The following is a 19,699-nucleotide window of genomic DNA, read 5'->3' on the forward strand; positions in this document are numbered from 1 at the left end:
GTGGTAGATGTGTCACCCATGGAAATCTTATAGAATGGAACATTGTCTATTCAAAGATGTTTCCAAATCTGAATGTCACATCATGTGGCAAAAAAAGTCTTCACACATCTCACTGTTAAAGAATTTGTGAAAGGAAGACCTTGTGTTATCTCGGTGGGACAGGACCTTTCCTGGCTACTCTTAGGAGATGTAACTATTAAAAAATAACCAGAGGAATTCATGGGAGGGGATGGGTTGGGGAGATGAGGGAGAATAACAGAAGAGGCACCATCAATCAAGATGTAGCGTACTTATATACTGATTTGTTGAACTGTAACTTCTTTATACAACTACTTAAAGATAATAGAAATATAATTTGAAAATGACCAGAGAAGAAAGCAATGTTTCTGGCTTTAAAGTTGAATAAAGTAGCAACAAGGCAAGCCATGATGGCAGCCTCTAGAAGACAGTAAACAGAAAAACACAGGTTCTCTTGAGCTACCAAAATACAGTGCATCCCTTTGCTGACTATTTTAACTCAGTAAGACTCATATCTACTAATTTGGCTCATAACTACTCATCTACAAAACTAGAGATAATATGAATTTATTGTTTAAACAATTAAGCTTGTGACATTTTTGTTAGCAATATAAAAAAGACCAATAACAAAAGCATGTGTTTTCAGTTGACAAATAATCGATGACTTTTATAAGAATGTTATTATATATTGCAAATGCTAAGAAATTTCTCCTTCTCTGAATAGTCACTCTTTCAGAATAAACTCATTGACATCCTTAGATTTTCCCAGTATAATTTTAAGGGGGTTGCCAAAGACATATGATTATTCTTATAGAAAATAAATGGGTCTCTACAGTTTTTCCTTACTGAATTTCTAGATCTCTAATTTACTTAGCTATAAAATTCATCTGCAACATTTTCTGTACCTTTCTAAAAATCTTCAATTACAATTAATACTAGAATAGCAATTGCTCCCAAACACACATGCTGAAATAGAGTACATTAATTTAATAAAAATGTGAAAATTCACACACACACACAATGGCTACAGAAAAAGCCTAAGAAATGAAACCATAGGGTAACTCTACTTCCTATTCAGGGCATCAATTTCTGCAACAATGCATATGACATGCTAAAACCATACAGGAACATGATTAGGCTGATTTTCAAGAAGATTAATTGGGGGGTGTAAACCAGTTTCCTAGGTCAGTGCTTCTGTAGCACATTGAGATTATCTTCTCAAGTAGTATGGTCACTTGTATAAAAACAAATACAAATGATTGACTTAAGGTTACATTTTGACAGGGAAATTTTGTTCACGATCTATGAGTAAGATTAATAGATAAATTTAGGAAAACAATGCTACCCATGAATGCCTGCCAATGCAGTATATTGTTTAGAAGTGAGGCAATAGATTAAGGTAGACTTAAATTATGTTTCAAATGTTTCCTTTTATTATTTGGAAACATAAGCAAGATACTTAACTTCATAAGCCTCAGTTTTCTCATATGTAAAGAATATGCTAATCTCCTTAGGTTGGGAAAAGGCAAAAAGATTGTCTTTTTACTAAATTAGAAATCAGGAAATAAGAACATCAAAACATCAATCTGTACACTTAAACTCTGCACATTTTAATACACATAGTTTACAGAATAATAAAATCAATTCAAACCCCCCAAAAAATAAATATAGATAGACAGGCAGATTTAATTTCAAAAGTTAACTTTAAAAATTACTCAGCTGCCAATTGCTGTAATTCTAGCTACTCAGGAGGCTGAGATCTGAGCATTGATGTTCAAAGACAGCCTGGGCAGGAAAGGCCCTGACACTCCTACCTCTACTTAACCACCAAAAAAACTGGAAATGGTGCTGTGGCTTGAGTGGTAGAATGCTAGCGTTGAGCTGAAGAGCTTGGTGGCAAAAAAAAGAAAAATAACTTCAGAAGTAGGCAATCTAGTGATGACAGTGAGACTCCAGATTCACCAGGGACCGTGTTTTTTTATTCTGTGATGATTGTCTTAGTCCCTTGTTTCTATCATTAAAGTCCTACTGTAAAAGACACACACACATATCTAACGTATCTTCCTAACTACGAAATACACACCTATATACATATATCTGACCACCTATAAAAGGTTTTCCTTTCATCTCAGGTGTTATTTCTAGATCAAGTATGTTTCTTTAAAGCATCCATTCTGCAATAGGTGCATCAATATGTAATTCTTATAGAATGGACCATTGTCTTTTTAAAGAGAACAGGGATGCTAAAGAAGGAGGCAAGGAAGGCATTCCTTAACAGATGAAGCATCTCCCTTTACACAATCTTCTTGGAGACTGAGGGTACCGCTCAGTGATAGCATGCTTGCCTAACATGCCTGAGGCCCACTGGTGATTCTGAGCAGAGGGTGTGGCACATACTTAGACGTGCACACACAGCGTTCTGGAAGATTCCTGCAACATTGGGACATACTTTTCACGGACTGTATTGATCATATACATAGTACTTACTACCAAAAAGACTGAAAACCTAACCTTTTGACTCAGCACAGTTTTGCTATCAATGAAAATGCAGTGCTCCATGTTTCTCAAACTGGGGGAAAAGACAGTTTCACTACTATGCTGTTTCACCTTACTATGTACATACAGTGCAACTTCCTACCTGTGTTAACATGGATGAAACTCAGTGGGAAACACTTTACAATTATTATATCAACTGATACTGATATGGGAATGAAAATAAGTGCACTTGTAGTGTGGAAACTGAGTCACAGCCATCCCGGTGCCTGGCCAGGTGCTGAGGGCTGTTGGTTTGACAGATATCATAGAGTCTAGCCAGGAGCTGGGGAGCTGTGCACCCAGCCCCAAGACCCAGAGGTGAGACAAGCCAGCCTTTGAATTGCAGATGCCCGCCTCCATCGTTTGAGCCAGGACCACCCTGCCTTGAGGAATATGTAGATACCTGGTGTTGGTTAGCCCCGGGCGTGCGGTATTCTTCTCCCTGTATAATGTATGTATAATGTGTAATGTAATGTGTATGTAAATTGCTTTGCTGAGGCTTCATCTCCACCCAACCTGTGACGTTTGTCTTGAAAAGCTTGGTGCCAGCTCTGTTCCAGGCTTTCAGGATTTGGCAATGGGCCAGCCTTCAGACTGCTAGCTTACCAGGAAGGACTCCAATATTGGAACTTTCAAGATGTGGCTTCTCTATTTTCTTGTGACAGGTTTTATATGTGATTTAAGGTATATTTTACTGCACAACACAATTATAGATCACTTTAAAAGAAAATAGCATCCAACAAGATTCATGGTCTGAAGGTAAACTGAAACAAGAGCCAGACAGTCTACCTGTACCAGTTCTTTGCCAGACCAATTATACCTCAGTGTGTTACTGCTCTGCACTTAGCCAAAGGACCAACAATGAATACGAGCATATACAAGGAATTAAAATTGATGTGTAAAATATACTTCCATCTTTATTCCCCATATATATATTCCTGAGCTGTTCCAGAACTAGGAATTATATTTTACTTCACCTTGTCAGGTTTTGAAAGAAGAGATTTACAGATGTTCACCTTATGCCATGGGGAAAAGATAACACAGATCATGCAGACATGCTTCTAGTTATTATGAAACTCCATTATAGGAAGAACAGGAAAACTACTCTAAAGTTAACACAAGAATAAAACATTGTAAAAAAAAAAAACTATTTTAACGATGCAAAAAAGCTAGGTCATTACTACAGTCTCCATTTCCTTCCATTCCTGGACCAAGGGAATGCCTATGCGAATTAGGTATCACTGGTTTCAGAAACTTGAACTCATTTGTCCTAGAACGTCTCAGCAGACACACGTCACACTGGTAGCTCTGAGACAGGGCTTTCCACTGCCTTGGGGCAAGAGGGGAGGGAGGATTGGTTTTTGACACTTGAACTCACTGGTGGCTCTGGAGTCACCATTAAAATCCAAGGAAACCATTCATGTTACTGAATACTGAACCCCAAACTATTGCGGAAGCTCGGCGCTCCCTCTATCTCGTTCCCAGGAATCTGGGGAGACAGGTTTGGAAAGATTGGCTTCAGCGAGTTGACCTCGGTGGCGCCGGTCGCGCCCCGCAGCGCCCCCAGGTGGCGGCCGCCGCGCGCCAGCGTCCCCGCGGGCCCCGCGTCCAGCAGGCGCGCAGGAAACGGGGGGTCGGGCAGCGCGCAGCCGCCCCGCGAGCGCGCCCCGCGCCTCCGGCACAGCCTGCCGGCCACGAAGAGCAGCAGCGCCGCGAGGCCCAGGGCGGCCAGGGCGGCCAGCGCGACGAGCAGCGAGGCGGCCAGGCGGTCGGGCTGCGCGCGCTCGGGCGGCGCGGCGGGCGGCGGCAGGTGGGCCTGCGAGAAGCCGTCGACCAGCAGCACGTGCAGCGCCACGCTGGCCGAGCGCGGCGGCTCGCCATGGTCCTGCACCAGCAGCAGCAGCCGGTGGCGGGGCGCGTCGCGCTCGCTCAGCGGCCGCGCGGTGCGCACCTCGCCATTGTGCGGCGCCACGCCCCACAGCCCGGGCTCCGTGGCCTGCAGCAGCCGGAACGACAGCCAGGCGTTCTGGCCCGAGTCGCGGTCCACCGCCACCACCTTGCTCACCAGGTAGCCCGGCTCGGCCGCCCTGGGCAGCAGCTCGGTGCAGGGCGCAGACGCGTTCTGCGGCGGGTACAGCACCCGGGGCGCGTGGTCGTTGGCGTCCAGCACCTGCACGCGCACCCGCGCCTGGCTGCTGCGCGGGGGCGCGCCTCGGTCGGCGGCGCGCACGCGCAGCTCGAACGCCGGCAGGGCCTCGTAGTCCAGCGGCCTCAGGGCGAACAGCTGCCCGCTGTCGGCGTCGATGGACACGAGCGCCGCCGCGTCGGGCCCGGGCTGCGGCCCGGCCAGCAGCGAGTAGCTCAGCTGCGCGTTGCTGCCCGCGTCCCTGTCGGTGGCGCGCACGCTGCCCAGGGCCAGGGCGGGGCTGTTGTTCTCGCGCACGCGCAGCGTGTAGCAGGCCTGCGTGAACTCCGGGGCGTTGTCGTTCTCGTCGGCCACGCGCACGGCGAGCGTGTGCTGCGTGCGCAGCCGGGGGCTCCCCGCGTCCGTCACGGTGATGGTGATGTTGTACTCCTCTCTCTCCTCCCGGTCCAGCGGCCGCTCCGTCACCAGGGTGTAGAAGTTCTTCCCTGAAGCTTTCAGAAGAAAGGGAAGATCTTCCTCGATGGAAGCCACCACCTTCCCGTTGTCTCCAGAGTCACGATCGGAAACACTGAGCACTGCAACCACCACATCCGCGGAGTTCTCGGGGACCAGGTCTGTGAGCGCGGACACGGTCACCTGCGGCCGGTTGTCATTGATGTCCACCACCTGTAGGATGAGGTTGCATTTCCCTGACAGACCACCTCCATCCGTGGCCTCGATGTCCACTTCATGAGACCTCACCGTTTCAAAGTCTACCCGGTTCCTCAGCCGGATTTCCCCGGTCATCGGATTGACTTCTAACAGATTGCTCGTTTCTTCCGAAGACTTAGAAAGCGTGTACAGTATTCTCCCATTGTCTCCACTGTCTAAGTCCCTGGCGGAGACCGTGGCCACCAAGGAGCCTACCGGACTATTCTCGGGGACTTGCACCGTGTAGACAGGCTGCTGAAATTCAGGGGCGTTGTCGTTGATGTCTCCCACTTCAATGCGGACCTGTGAGGTCCCAGTCCGAGGTGGGGAGCCGCCGTCCAGTGCTGTCAGGGTTAATCTTAGTTCAGGCTCCTGCTCCCGGTCCAGCTCTTTCTCCAGCACCAGCTCGGGGTATTTCCTACCATCGCTGCGATTACGGGTTAGAACACGGAAATGGGAGTTTGGGCTGACTGCATACTTCTGGACACTATTGTTTCCTACGTCCAAGTCCAGAGCATTATTTAGAGGAAATGAATATCCTAGTGGACTATTTTCTGGTATTTTAAAAACCATCTCTCTTTCAGTAAACACAGGAGAATTGTCATTTATGTCTCTCACTCTCAGTTCACCCTGAACTATCTCCAAGGGCTTTGCCATCAGCACTTGGAAATGTAATAGGCAAGGCTCCGTGGGACCGCACAGCTCCTCGCGATCTACTTTCTCATTGATGAGCAAATCTCCAGTTTGTACCTTGAGCTGCAAATGCTCCTTGTTTCCCTGGGAAATTATTCTGGCCCCACGGGTGGACAACTGTGACAATTCCAACCCCAGGTCTTTCCCTAGATTGGCTACGAAGGAGCCTCTCTCCGTTTCTTCCACCACGGAATACGGCCCCAGCTCCGTGCCCACCCCAGACAGGCTCAGGGAAACAAAGAAAATCAGGACTTGCCTTTGCCTCTGATTTGGGATCCATCCATTCTCCATTGCTCTTTCTTGAAATTTTGATCCACAGGAGCTTCTGGTGTTCCCAGGATCCTTGTACTTCGTCCTGCACAGCTGAACGTCAGAACCAAACAGCGAAAAGGCTTTTTAAAAAAAGGTTTTTCACTGGCGTTTGCTCTAACCCACAAGCTTATCCTGTGCTTGTTCCAAGCGCTCCTGTGAGAAACTGGCTGTGATTCCGGAGTTGCAGAGGCGAGTGTTGTATTCCATCTTCTTAACCTGCAGCGCCACCATGCGTTCTCACGGAATTCCTGCATGTTCTGATTTATCAGGACTCAAAATTGTCCAAAATGTAGGGATAGGTTGGTTATGTTAGATAAAACACCGAGTGGTGAGTATAAAGTTGCATAATGTTTCATGGGAAAGAATACAAAGAAAAAAGTATCACCCATATTACTGACTGATGATGTTGAGGGTTTACTTAAATAATTTAATTAGCAGTTGAAGATATGCACTAGAATGTTTTCCAAAGTAACTGCAAGATTTTACTTTATCACCAAAAGGGTATTAGGGTTCTAATATTTTTACCCAACACCGTGTCACTGAATTTTTCATTGGCTTCATCCTCGTGGGTTGCTATGATTTTGATTTGTATTTCACTGAGAAAGTTGATCATCTTTACATGTGTTAAGTAACCACCGACACAGTCCTTTGCAAAAGTTATTCAGATAGTTGTTCATTTTGGTTTGCTTGACTCATCTTTTTTATAATTGAATTGCAAGAGTCCTATATATTCTGCATGGAAAACGGTCCTTCTATTTGGATTCTTGTTCAAGGTTTCCAATTTTGTAATTTGAATTTAACTGCAGGGAAGATTCATGATGTGCAGGGCCGATAATCAGAGGTACAACATATGGTTAGCAAGTGTGATGCTCTGAGTTTGTTCTCTAGCATGTTTCCCCCTCTTCACAAGTTATTTGTGATATTCTTATTAATTGCATGTCTTTATTCATGAGTTTTAGAGGTTTTTTTTAAACTATCTTAAATTCAACATTAAATCCATAAGGCCTACATTTCTACTATAAAGACCTGTATGTACACCTTCCTTTGATCACAGGTGGTGTTTATACAGCAAATACTTTCCTCCCAAGCAGTCAATCTGTGGTAGATGTGTCACCCATGGAAATCTTATAGAATGGAACATTGTCTATTCAAAGATGTTTCCAAATCTGAATGTCACATCATGTGGCAAAAAAAGTCTTCACACACCTCACTGTTAAAGAATTTGTGAAAGGAAGACCTTGTGTTATCTCGGTGGGACAGGACCTTTCCTGGCTACTCTTAGGAGATGTAACTATTAAAAAATAACCAGAGGAATTCATGGGAGGGGATGGGTTGGGGAGATGAGGGAGAATAACAGAAGAGGCACCATCAATCAAGATGTAGCGTACTTATATACTGATTTGTTGAACTGTAACTTCTTTATACAACTACTTAAAGATAATAGAAATATAATTTGAAAATGACCAGAGAAGAAAGCAATGTTTCTGGCTTTAAAGTTGAATAAAGTAGCAACAAGGCAAGCCATGATGGCAGCCTCTAGAAGACAGTAAACAGAAAAACACAGGTTCTCTTGAGCTACCAAAATACAGTGCATCCCTTTGCTGACTATTTTAACTCAGTAAGACTCATATCTACTAATTTGGCTCATAACTACTCATCTACAAAACTAGAGATAATATGAATTTATTGTTTAAACAATTAAGCTTGTGACATTTTTGTTAGCAATATAAAAAAGACCAATAACAAAAGCATGTGTTTTCAGTTGACAAATAATCGATGACTTTTATAAGAATGTTATTATATATTGCAAATGCTAAGAAATTTCTCCTTCTCTGAATAGTCACTCTTTCAGAATAAACTCATTGACATCCTTAGATTTTCCCAGTATAATTTTAAGGGGGTTGCCAAAGACATATGATTATTCTTATAGAAAATAAATGGGTCTCTACAGTTTTTCCTTACTGAATTTCTAGATCTCTAATTTACTTAGCTATAAAATTCATCTGCAACATTTTCTGTACCTTTCTAAAAATCTTCAATTACAATTAATACTAGAATAGCAATTGCTCCCAAACACACATGCTGAAATAGAGTACATTAATTTAATAAAAATGTGAAAATTCACACACACACACAATGGCTACAGAAAAAGCCTAAGAAATGAAACCATAGGGTAACTCTACTTCCTATTCAGGGCATCAATTTCTGCAACAATGCATATGACATGCTAAAACCATACAGGAACATGATTAGGCTGATTTTCAAGAAGATTAATTGGGGGGTGTAAACCAGTTTCCTAGGTCAGTGCTTCTGTAGCACATTGAGATTATCTTCTCAAGTAGTATGGTCACTTGTATAAAAACAAATACAAATGATTGACTTAAGGTTACATTTTGACAGGGAAATTTTGTTCACGATCTATGAGTAAGATTAATAGATAAATTTAGGAAAACAATGCTACCCATGAATGCCTGCCAATGCAGTATATTGTTTAGAAGTGAGGCAATAGATTAAGGTAGACTTAAATTATGTTTCAAATGTTTCCTTTTATTATTTGGAAACATAAGCAAGATACTTAACTTCATAAGCCTCAGTTTTCTCATATGTAAAGAATATGCTAATCTCCTTAGGTTGGGAAAAGGCAAAAAGATTGTCTTTTTACTAAATTAGAAATCAGGAAATAAGAACATCAAAACATCAATCTGTACACTTAAACTCTGCACATTTTAATACACATAGTTTACAGAATAATAAAATCAATTCAAACCCCCCAAAAAATAAATATAGATAGACAGGCAGATTTAATTTCAAAAGTTAACTTTAAAAATTACTCAGCTGCCAATTGCTGTAATTCTAGCTACTCAGGAGGCTGAGATCTGAGCATTGATGTTCAAAGACAGCCTGGGCAGGAAAGGCCCTGACACTCCTACCTCTACTTAACCACCAAAAAAACTGGAAATGGTGCTGTGGCTTGAGTGGTAGAATGCTAGCGTTGAGCTGAAGAGCTTGGTGGCAAAAAAAAGAAAAATAACTTCAGAAGTAGGCAATCTAGTGATGACAGTGAGACTCCAGATTCACCAGGGACCGTGTTTTTTTATTCTGTGATGATTGTCTTAGTCCCTTGTTTCTATCATTAAAGTCCTACTGTAAAAGACACACACACATATCTAACGTATCTTCCTAACTACGAAATACACACCTATATACATATATCTGACCACCTATAAAAGGTTTTCCTTTCATCTCAGGTGTTATTTCTAGATCAAGTATGTTTCTTTAAAGCATCCATTCTGCAATAGGTGCATCAATATGTAATTCTTATAGAATGGACCATTGTCTTTTTAAAGAGAACAGGGATGCTAAAGAAGGAGGCAAGGAAGGCATTCCTTAACAGATGAAGCATCTCCCTTTACACAATCTTCTTGGAGACTGAGGGTACCGCTCAGTGATAGCATGCTTGCCTAACATGCCTGAGGCCCACTGGTGATTCTGAGCAGAGGGTGTGGCACATACTTAGACGTGCACACACAGCGTTCTGGAAGATTCCTGCAACATTGGGACATACTTTTCACGGACTGTATTGATCATATACATAGTACTTACTACCAAAAAGACTGAAAACCTAACCTTTTGACTCAGCACAGTTTTGCTATCAATGAAAATGCAGTGCTCCATGTTTCTCAAACTGGGGGAAAAGACAGTTTCACTACTATGCTGTTTCACCTTACTATGTACATACAGTGCAACTTCCTACCTGTGTTAACATGGATGAAACTCAGTGGGAAACACTTTACAATTATTATATCAACTGATACTGATATGGGAATGAAAATAAGTGCACTTGTAGTGTGGAAACTGAGTCACAGCCATCCCGGTGCCTGGCCAGGTGCTGAGGGCTGTTGGTTTGACAGATATCATAGAGTCTAGCCAGGAGCTGGGGAGCTGTGCACCCAGCCCCAAGACCCAGAGGTGAGACAAGCCAGCCTTTGAATTGCAGATGCCCGCCTCCATCGTTTGAGCCAGGACCACCCTGCCTTGAGGAATATGTAGATACCTGGTGTTGGTTAGCCCCGGGCGTGCGGTATTCTTCTCCCTGTATAATGTATGTATAATGTGTAATGTAATGTGTATGTAAATTGCTTTGCTGAGGCTTCATCTCCACCCAACCTGTGACGTTTGTCTTGAAAAGCTTGGTGCCAGCTCTGTTCCAGGCTTTCAGGATTTGGCAATGGGCCAGCCTTCAGACTGCTAGCTTACCAGGAAGGACTCCAATATTGGAACTTTCAAGATGTGGCTTCTCTATTTTCTTGTGACAGGTTTTATATGTGATTTAAGGTATATTTTACTGCACAACACAATTATAGATCACTTTAAAAGAAAATAGCATCCAACAAGATTCATGGTCTGAAGGTAAACTGAAACAAGAGCCAGACAGTCTACCTGTACCAGTTCTTTGCCAGACCAATTATACCTCAGTGTGTTACTGCTCTGCACTTAGCCAAAGGACCAACAATGAATACGAGCATATACAAGGAATTAAAATTGATGTGTAAAATATACTTCCATCTTTATTCCCCATATATATATTCCTGAGCTGTTCCAGAACTAGGAATTATATTTTACTTCACCTTGTCAGGTTTTGAAAGAAGAGATTTACAGATGTTCACCTTATGCCATGGGGAAAAGATAACACAGATCATGCAGACATGCTTCTAGTTATTATGAAACTCCATTATAGGAAGAACAGGAAAACTACTCTAAAGTTAACACAAGAATAAAACATTGTAAAAAAAAAAAACTATTTTAACGATGCAAAAAAGCTAGGTCATTACTACAGTCTCCATTTCCTTCCATTCCTGGACCAAGGGAATGCCTATGCGAATTAGGTATCACTGGTTTCAGAAACTTGAACTCATTTGTCCTAGAACGTCTCAGCAGACACACGTCACACTGGTAGCTCTGAGACAGGGCTTTCCACTGCCTTGGGGCAAGAGGGGAGGGAGGATTGGTTTTTGACACTTGAACTCACTGGTGGCTCTGGAGTCACCATTAAAATCCAAGGAAACCATTCATGTTACTGAATACTGAACCCCAAACTATTGCGGAAGCTCGGCGCTCCCTCTATCTCGTTCCCAGGAATCTGGGGAGACAGGTTTGGAAAGATTGGCTTCAGCGAGTTGACCTCGGTGGCGCCGGTCGCGCCCCGCAGCGCCCCCAGGTGGCGGCCGCCGCGCGCCAGCGTCCCCGCGGGCCCCGCGTCCAGCAGGCGCGCAGGAAACGGGGGGTCGGGCAGCGCGCAGCCGCCCCGCGAGCGCGCCCCGCGCCTCCGGCACAGCCTGCCGGCCACGAAGAGCAGCAGCGCCGCGAGGCCCAGGGCGGCCAGGGCGGCCAGCGCGACGAGCAGCGAGGCGGCCAGGCGGTCGGGCTGCGCGCGCTCGGGCGGCGCGGCGGGCGGCGGCAGGTGGGCCTGCGAGAAGCCGTCGACCAGCAGCACGTGCAGCGCCACGCTGGCCGAGCGCGGCGGCTCGCCATGGTCCTGCACCAGCAGCAGCAGCCGGTGGCGGGGCGCGTCGCGCTCGCTCAGCGGCCGCGCGGTGCGCACCTCGCCATTGTGCGGCGCCACGCCCCACAGCCCGGGCTCCGTGGCCTGCAGCAGCCGGAACGACAGCCAGGCGTTCTGGCCCGAGTCGCGGTCCACCGCCACCACCTTGCTCACCAGGTAGCCCGGCTCGGCCGCCCTGGGCAGCAGCTCGGTGCAGGGCGCAGACGCGTTCTGCGGCGGGTACAGCACCCGGGGCGCGTGGTCGTTGGCGTCCAGCACCTGCACGCGCACCCGCGCCTGGCTGCTGCGCGGGGGCGCGCCTCGGTCGGCGGCGCGCACGCGCAGCTCGAACGCCGGCAGGGCCTCGTAGTCCAGCGGCCTCAGGGCGAACAGCTGCCCGCTGTCGGCGTCGATGGACACGAGCGCCGCCGCGTCGGGCCCGGGCTGCGGCCCGGCCAGCAGCGAGTAGCTCAGCTGCGCGTTGCTGCCCGCGTCCCTGTCGGTGGCGCGCACGCTGCCCAGGGCCAGGGCGGGGCTGTTGTTCTCGCGCACGCGCAGCGTGTAGCAGGCCTGCGTGAACTCCGGGGCGTTGTCGTTCTCGTCGGCCACGCGCACGGCGAGCGTGTGCTGCGTGCGCAGCCGGGGGCTCCCCGCGTCCGTCACGGTGATGGTGATGTTGTACTCCTCTCTCTCCTCCCGGTCCAGCGCTGAGCGTGTCCGGATTGTGTAAAAGTTTTCCACGGAGGGTGTCAGAAGGAAAGGCAGGTCGTCCGGGATGGAGCACGCCAGCCTCCCATTGTCTCCCGAGTCAGGATCCGAAACACTGAATACAGCAATCAGGGCTTCCATCAGGTTTTCTGGGACCTCGTTGGTCAGCGTGGAGATGCTCAGTTCCGGCGGGTTGTCATTCAAATCCAGCACTTGGACAAACACCACGCAACCTCCAGTAAGTCCCCCACCGTCTGTTGCCTGGATATTTACTGTGTAAGTCTGAATGGATTCATAATCCAAGGTCCGTGCTAAAAGCAGTTCTCCGGATTTTGCATTGACGCGGAATGTTTTCCGGATGTCTTCAGAGGCTTGAGAAAACGTGTACGCTATTTCTCCATTAATACCACTGTCCAAGTCCCTAGCCGAGACAGTGGCAACCTGGAATCCAACGGGGCTGTTCTCTGGGACCTGCACCTCGTAGAGAAGCTTTGTGAACTCCGGGGCGTTGTCATTGATATCCACAACTTCAATACGGACCAGGGCAGTGCAGGACCTGGGTGGATTCCCACCGTCCAGGGCAGTGAGGATTAGCCTGATCTCCGGCTCCTCCTCCCGATCCAGCGCTTTCTCCAGCACCAGCTGTGGTAATATGCCATCAGGGCTATCTTGTAATTTCAGATGAAAATAGAAATTGGGGCTGAGTGTGTAATTTTGGAGACTGTTGCTTCCTACATCCAGATCCTGGGCACGTTCTATTAGGAAAGTAGTTCCAGGAGCAATACTTTCTGGAATTTTCAAAATTATTTCGTTGTCTAAGAAAACCGGGGAATGATCATTTATGTCCTTAACCCACAACTGGCCCAGGAAAAACTGCAGAGGGTTTTCCAGTAGCACCTGGAAAGGTAGTACACAGGGCTCGGTAGAACCGCAGAGCTCCTCGCGGTCCAGTTTCTCATTTACCAGCAAGTCCCCGGTTTGCCTATCCAAATGCAAATGCAGGTTTTTCCCTTTAGACACCAGCCGAGCACCCCTGGAAGCTAGCTCTTCCACCTCCAGCCCCAGGTCCGTTAACAAATTGGCCACAAAGGAGCCACTCTCTGTTTCCTCAGCCACTGAATAGAGCGTAGGTTCAGAACCAGCCTGAGCTATGCCCAGTAAAACAAAGAATATCAGGACTTGCCTTTGTTTCCGATAGAGCTCCTTTCTCTCTCTGGCCTCCAACATCTCTCCTCTCTCCGCAAACTCGCTCCAGCTCCGGGTCACTGTTATCACTGGCTGCAAATCCCAGTATCTTGCACACCCGGGGAGAAGTGGACGATCCAGCGGCCTGATTTCCCAGAGTGACCGTCCTAGAAAGCCTCCTCTTCCTGCTGGCGGTCTTCAGCTGAGCACGGAGGTAATGCAGTCAGCCGAGTGCTTGGCTTATTCCACTTCTAAGTCTGCAGCGCCACCCTGCGTCTTTTCTTAGTATTTGTTTTCTCTCAACCTAAGAAAATCACGGTGCTTCGTTTAATAATCTAAACTGACTTTTTTAAGTAGTATGGAAATGTATGAAGTCTTACGTATATGTTAAGGGCTTTTCATCGCACCCCTAATATAAGGACAAGCATACACAATGGTCGGTTTCATCACAAATCTAAGCAGCTCTTTTCAAACTGGGTTCCAGAGAAAAGGGAAGGGTATGACAGAAAGAAGGCTTTGACTAGGCCGTTCCCAGCTTTATTCAGAATTTGGACATATGTGCAAGTTGGTGGTGGTTTGATTATCATCAAATGCAACCAAAAATGATACACAGGAAAAGACAATTCAAATGAGAATGCTTCTGTGCTCTTCCATTTCCCTGACTTCTGAAGTGACTGTGCCACATAAAATACCTGCGTGGAGCTGAAGAATTTCTTTTTCCTTGTGTCAATAGGTATTTATTTTCTTCTTTAAAGGATAGGATGTTTTGTTTTTGGTTCCAGTTCTAGGGCTTGAGCTCAAGGCCTGGGTGCTGTCCCTGAGCTTCTTTTGTTCAAGGCTAGCAATCTATGTCTTGAGCGACAGCTCTTCTTCCAGCTTTTTGTTTTGGGTAGTTTAGTGCAGACAAGAGTCTCACAGACATTCGTGCCTGGGCTGGCTTCAAACCATGATCCTTAGCTCTTAGCCTCCTGAGTAGCTAGGATTACAGGCCCTGGATAGGATAATTTTAAATATAACCTCAATTTAATGATGACATCTGAAAAAGTTAGATACCAAATAATCCATAAAACTTCTAATTTCCCCAGTTATCCTTCAAAATGCCCTTTTTTTTTTGGCCAGTCCTGGGCCTTGGACTCAGGGCCTGAGCACTGTCCCTGGCTTCTTCCCGCTCAAGGCTAGCACTCTGCCACTTGAGCCACAGCGCCGCTTCTGACCATTTTCTGTATATGTGGTGCTGGGGAATCGAACCTAGGGCCTCGTGTATCCGAGGCAGGCACTCTTGCCACTAGGCTATATCCCCAGCCCTCAAAATGCCCTTTTTGAGGTTATGTGTTAAATCTGGCTCTAAACAAGATGTAGTTTTTTTTTTCTTTTTTTTTTTTTTTGTTTTTTTTTTTGGCCAGTCCTGGGCCTTGGACTCAGGGCCTGAACACTGTCCCTGGCTTCTTCCCGCTCAAGGCTAGCACTCTGCCACTTGAGCCACAGCGCCGCTTCTGGCCGTTTTCTGTATATGTGGTGCTGGGGAATCGAACCTAGGGCCTCGTGTATCCGAGGCAGGCACTCTTGCCACTAGGCTATATCCCCAGCCCCAAACAAGATGTAGTTTATTGCAGTTTTTGAAGTTCATCCTTTTGATAGCTTAAAGGGTATTTCTTATAAATAACTATGTCTAACGCTACAGCAATATATGGATGAGACTTAAATGCATAGTGCTTGGTGGGGGGAAAACGCCAATGATATGAAATTCCGGAAAAGACAATTTTAAGGGGTTAGTAAGAAGTATGGGTGTTATCTCTAAATATGAGAGAGAGAGAGAGAGTAATATATATTCCTTTCTCAGGAATCCCTGGTTCTTAAAACAGGTTCAAACATACCAAGTTAAAGTATTCTTGCAAGGGAAGAGGTGACATGGTTCAAAAAAAAGTACTCTTTACCTGACTTATGTAACTGCAACCTCTCTGTACATCACCTTTATAACAACAATAATAATAATAATAAAGTACTCTAGTAGATCACTATATATTTTCTATTAATAATACAGTGGAATAATACAGTGGAAGGAGGAATATGGTCTAGTGTTAGAGCACTTGCCTTGTATACATGAAGCCCTGTGTTTGATTCCTCAGCACCACATAAAGAGGGGGGAAAATCCAGAAGTGGTGCTGTGGCTCAAGTGGTAGAGTGCTAGCCTTGAACAAAAAGAAACCAAGGACAGTGCTCAGGCCCTGAGATCAAGCCCCAGGACTGGCAAAAGAATAATACAATTGAAATTTAACACTTCACAATAAAATATGGCATTTTGTTAGTAACTAAATATAACTATAAAGTTATTAAATAGGAATAGATACAAAGATTTGGAAAAGGAAAAGAATATGTGTGGAAAGGAAGAAAACTGAGAACCTGATGACAAAATACAAAATGATCAACTCAGATACACTAAAGAAATATAAGAAAATATTTCTGGAAAAGGAGAAAATGGTATGTTTTGTCACCTGGGTGTGCTATTTGAATGTATGCCCTAAAAGCAGATTGGGGATATAGCAACAGAATACTGATCCCATAATAAATTAAAAGCTGTTAAGTGAGAAATCTGAAGCTATCTCTGACAAATAGTCTGGGACTCAAGTCCTTGAGTAAGTGATAGGAAATGCAGAACTACAAAACCTAGTCTCCTGCTGCTGTCACTACCTTGAACATCACATATTCATTTATGTACCACGTATTCATTTATTTACATTTATGCACCACATATTCATTTATTCCATTAAGAGTGAATTTCCTTAGCCATCAGACACTACCAGCTACACTACCAACCACACTCTTATCTTAGTAGAGATGCTGTCTATTTCCCTCATTCAGAACTTGTCTGAAAGGCCATACAATTCAGAGATGACAGAGCAAACAGGTTTTTTGTGTTGGTGGAGTGCTACATCTACTGCACACCAGCAATAAGTAGATTATTTGGAATATCACTACTAAAATGTATACATTCTGAGGTTGTGTTTTTGTCCTTCATAACTGTAGAGTTGGCAAAAATAAACAGTGGTTATTTTCCATATTTTCAGCTTGAAAACTTTAATGGATACATCTATCTCTGTTTACCTTTATTACAGTGAGAGGAGGGTGGTGTTATGGAAAAAAAGCATTTTTCCCTCTGGTATGGATCTGACACTGGAAAACAGCAACAATGGTCTCAAATAGTTCCTATTTCCTGACCCTTCAAAGATGTCTATCATTCCCATTAGGGTGTCTTCGATGTTAGAACCTAGACTGTACATTAGTATTAACTTGGAATCCATAAAATTTAGTAGTTCACTTTATTTTTAATTTTTGGCAGCTTCGGAGCTTGAATTTGGGGCCTGCATTTCTTTTGCTTAAAGTTAGCACTCTACCACTTTGAGTTACAGTTCTACTACCAGCTTTTTTGGGGTAATTTATTAGAGGTAAGTCTCATGACTTTCTTGCCCAGGCTGACTTCAAATTGTCAGATCCCAGCCTCCTAAATAGTTACCATTACAGGCATGAGCCACTGGGACTGGCTACTAGTGAGTTTTTATTACCAATTTATATATTCTATTTTAAAATTTATTCCACAACTGGGGTGAAGGTCAGTACAGACCTGAATATATGTGGTGAACTCACATTTGAATATTGTTGTGGTTAAAATGACCATATTTCTTGCTACTGAGAAACTTGCCCATTCTAGCTCAGGATATTTCCTGCTACCACTGTCTCAGCAAGTGAACAAATAGACAGGAATTAGGATTCAAGCAATCCATATGAACACTGTTCTTTATATATTTACATCCTGCCATTTGTAGGAATTTCCATTCCAATGAAAATGCTTACCAGTTTTTAAATTACCATACTTAGGTCAAGGAATACACTGGGGAGTGGTAATTTATGTCCTTAAGTTTTGTTTTGTTTTGCCAGTCCTGGGCCTTGGACTCAGGGCCTGAGCATTGTCCCTGGCTTCTTTTTGCTCAAGGCTAGCACTCTGCCACTTGAGTCACAGCGCCACTTCTGGCCATTTTCTGTATATGTGGTGCTGGGGAATCGAACCCAGGGCTTCAAGTATACAAGGCAAGCGCTCTTGCCACTAGGCCATATCCCCAGCCCTATGTCCATAAGTTTTAACTCAGCTTGAGAAAATGCAACTCATTTTCCATTAGCAACTGAAATGCAGTGTCAATGTCTCACTGGGTTTGCCCATTGGGTCCAATGTCTATTTATTATTAAATCCACAGTCCATGGATTTTAAATTCATATATATATATATGTAAATATATATATATATATTTGCCTTCTCCCTCTCTGCCCCTCTGCTTGCCCATTCTCAAACATCAAACCTTTAATTTAACAATAGAAGAGCCTCCTCCTCTACCTCTTCAAAAGAATTCTGCAGCTCAATATCCTGGATGTTGACTAAAAAAGAATCAGACTTTGTCTCAGATTGAGCTTTAAATATGTTCCAGCAAATAGAACTCCATGAAAAGTCTGATCACACTAATCTGTTACTTCTCAAGAATCTCGGACTTCCAATACAACAGTCATAGACAGACAATGCAAGATGGAACATATAGGTAGCACTGTATTTGCAGTCAATATCAGAGCCTACAGTTTTGTCATATGGCCTTTTCAAATGTTTCACATTTTCCAGAAAGAATAAATTTGATCAAGACATTGTATTTATAAATGACTTGAACTTAAACTCCTTTCTATAGCTACTTAAAAATAATTTTAAGCATTAAGGCAAATTCAAGACATAAGTTTCATATTTATAGAGTGTATTTTATTCAATACACTTAATAAGTTGTACTTTTATTTTCTCACCAACATTGAATGTGCAACATTGCATACTGCATATGCAACATTGAATTTGTTTTGTATCATCTTGGTTTTCCTACACTATATTTGAGGATATTAAATACTGACACAAAGAAAAGAAAGGTAAGATTTTCTTTCTTTTTTTTTTTGAGATGTCAGGTTTATTGGCTATGTTTTCTTTTTAAAAATTCTAGCTTTTTTATTGTCAAACTGATATACAGAGCGGTTACAGTTTCATACTTTAGGCATTGGATACATTTCTTGTACTGTTTGTTACCTCCTCCCTCGTTCCCCACTCCCCGCTCCCCCTTTCCCCTTCCCCCCAGGAGTTGCTCAGTAGATTTACTCTAAACAGTTTTGCAAGTATTGCTTTTGTAATCGTTTGTCTTTTTTTACCCTGTGTCTCTCGATTTTGGTATTCCCTTACAGTTTCCTAGTTCTAATACCTGTATACATGGTTTCCAATGTACTCAGATAATATACAGAGATAGTGCAGGTACAACCACAGAAAGGGGATCCAAGAGGATCATCAGTAATAGAAGCTATGGTTTCACATCGCATGTTCAAAGTAATTACAACAGTGATATAACAGTCGTTTCCATAACATGGAGTTCATTTCACTTAGCATCATCTTTTGTGTTCATAAGGGTATAGCTATTGGGCTCTTGTGATCCTCTGCTGTGACTAGCCTAAACCTGTGCTAATTATTCCCTATGAGGGAGACCATAGAGTCCATGTTTCTTTGGGTCTGGCTCACTTCACTTAGTATAATTTTTTTCCAAACCCTTCCATTTCCTTACAAATAGAGCAATGTCATTCTTTCTGATAGAGGCATAAAATTCCATTGTGTATATGTACCACATTTTTCTGATCCATTTGTCTACTGAGGGGCATCTGCGTTGGTTCCAAATTCTAGCTAGGACAAATTGTGCTGCGATGAACATTGTTTTGCTGGTGGCTTTAGTGTGTTCTTGTTTGTGGTCTTTTGGGTAGATGCCCAAAAGTGTGGCTGCTGGGTCATAGGGGAGCTCTATGTTTAACCT

The 19,699-nt window shown here is 44.3% G+C and overlaps 2 protein-coding genes across 3 annotated transcripts; both read right to left on the bottom strand.

Annotated features, from left to right (window-relative positions):
• Positions 1 to 3,747: 3,747 nt before the first annotated feature.
• LOC125339876 (protocadherin beta-16-like) lies at positions 3,748 to 6,459 on the bottom strand. Its single transcript, XM_048331200.1, has one exon. It carries the CDS (start codon positions 6,371 to 6,373, stop codon positions 3,977 to 3,979), a length of 2,397 nt encoding a protein of 798 aa, XP_048187157.1. The 5' UTR covers positions 6,374 to 6,459; the 3' UTR covers positions 3,748 to 3,976.
• A 4,780-nt stretch (positions 6,460 to 11,239) lies between these two features.
• On the bottom strand, positions 11,240 to 19,258 carry LOC125339880 (protocadherin beta-2-like). 2 transcript variants are annotated; one of them, XM_048331207.1, is made up of 2 exons: positions 19,247 to 19,258; positions 11,240 to 13,844 (listed from the first exon to the last, which is right to left on the bottom strand). In XM_048331207.1, the coding sequence occupies exons 1-2, from the start codon at positions 19,256 to 19,258 to the stop codon at positions 11,469 to 11,471; spliced, it is 2,388 nt and encodes a 795-aa protein (XP_048187164.1). In that variant the 3' UTR covers positions 11,240 to 11,468. The 2 variants fall into 2 exon arrangements, with proteins under 2 accessions (XP_048187164.1, XP_048187163.1); XM_048331206.1 differs by lacking the exon at positions 19,247 to 19,258 and adding an exon at positions 17,988 to 17,998 and having other exon boundaries at positions 11,240 to 13,851.
• Positions 19,259 to 19,699: the final 441 nt, after the last annotated feature.

This window comes from Perognathus longimembris, chromosome 22 (genome assembly GCF_023159225.1).
Source record: "Perognathus longimembris pacificus isolate PPM17 chromosome 22, ASM2315922v1, whole genome shotgun sequence".
NCBI classification, from domain to species: domain Eukaryota; kingdom Metazoa; phylum Chordata; class Mammalia; order Rodentia; family Heteromyidae; genus Perognathus; species Perognathus longimembris.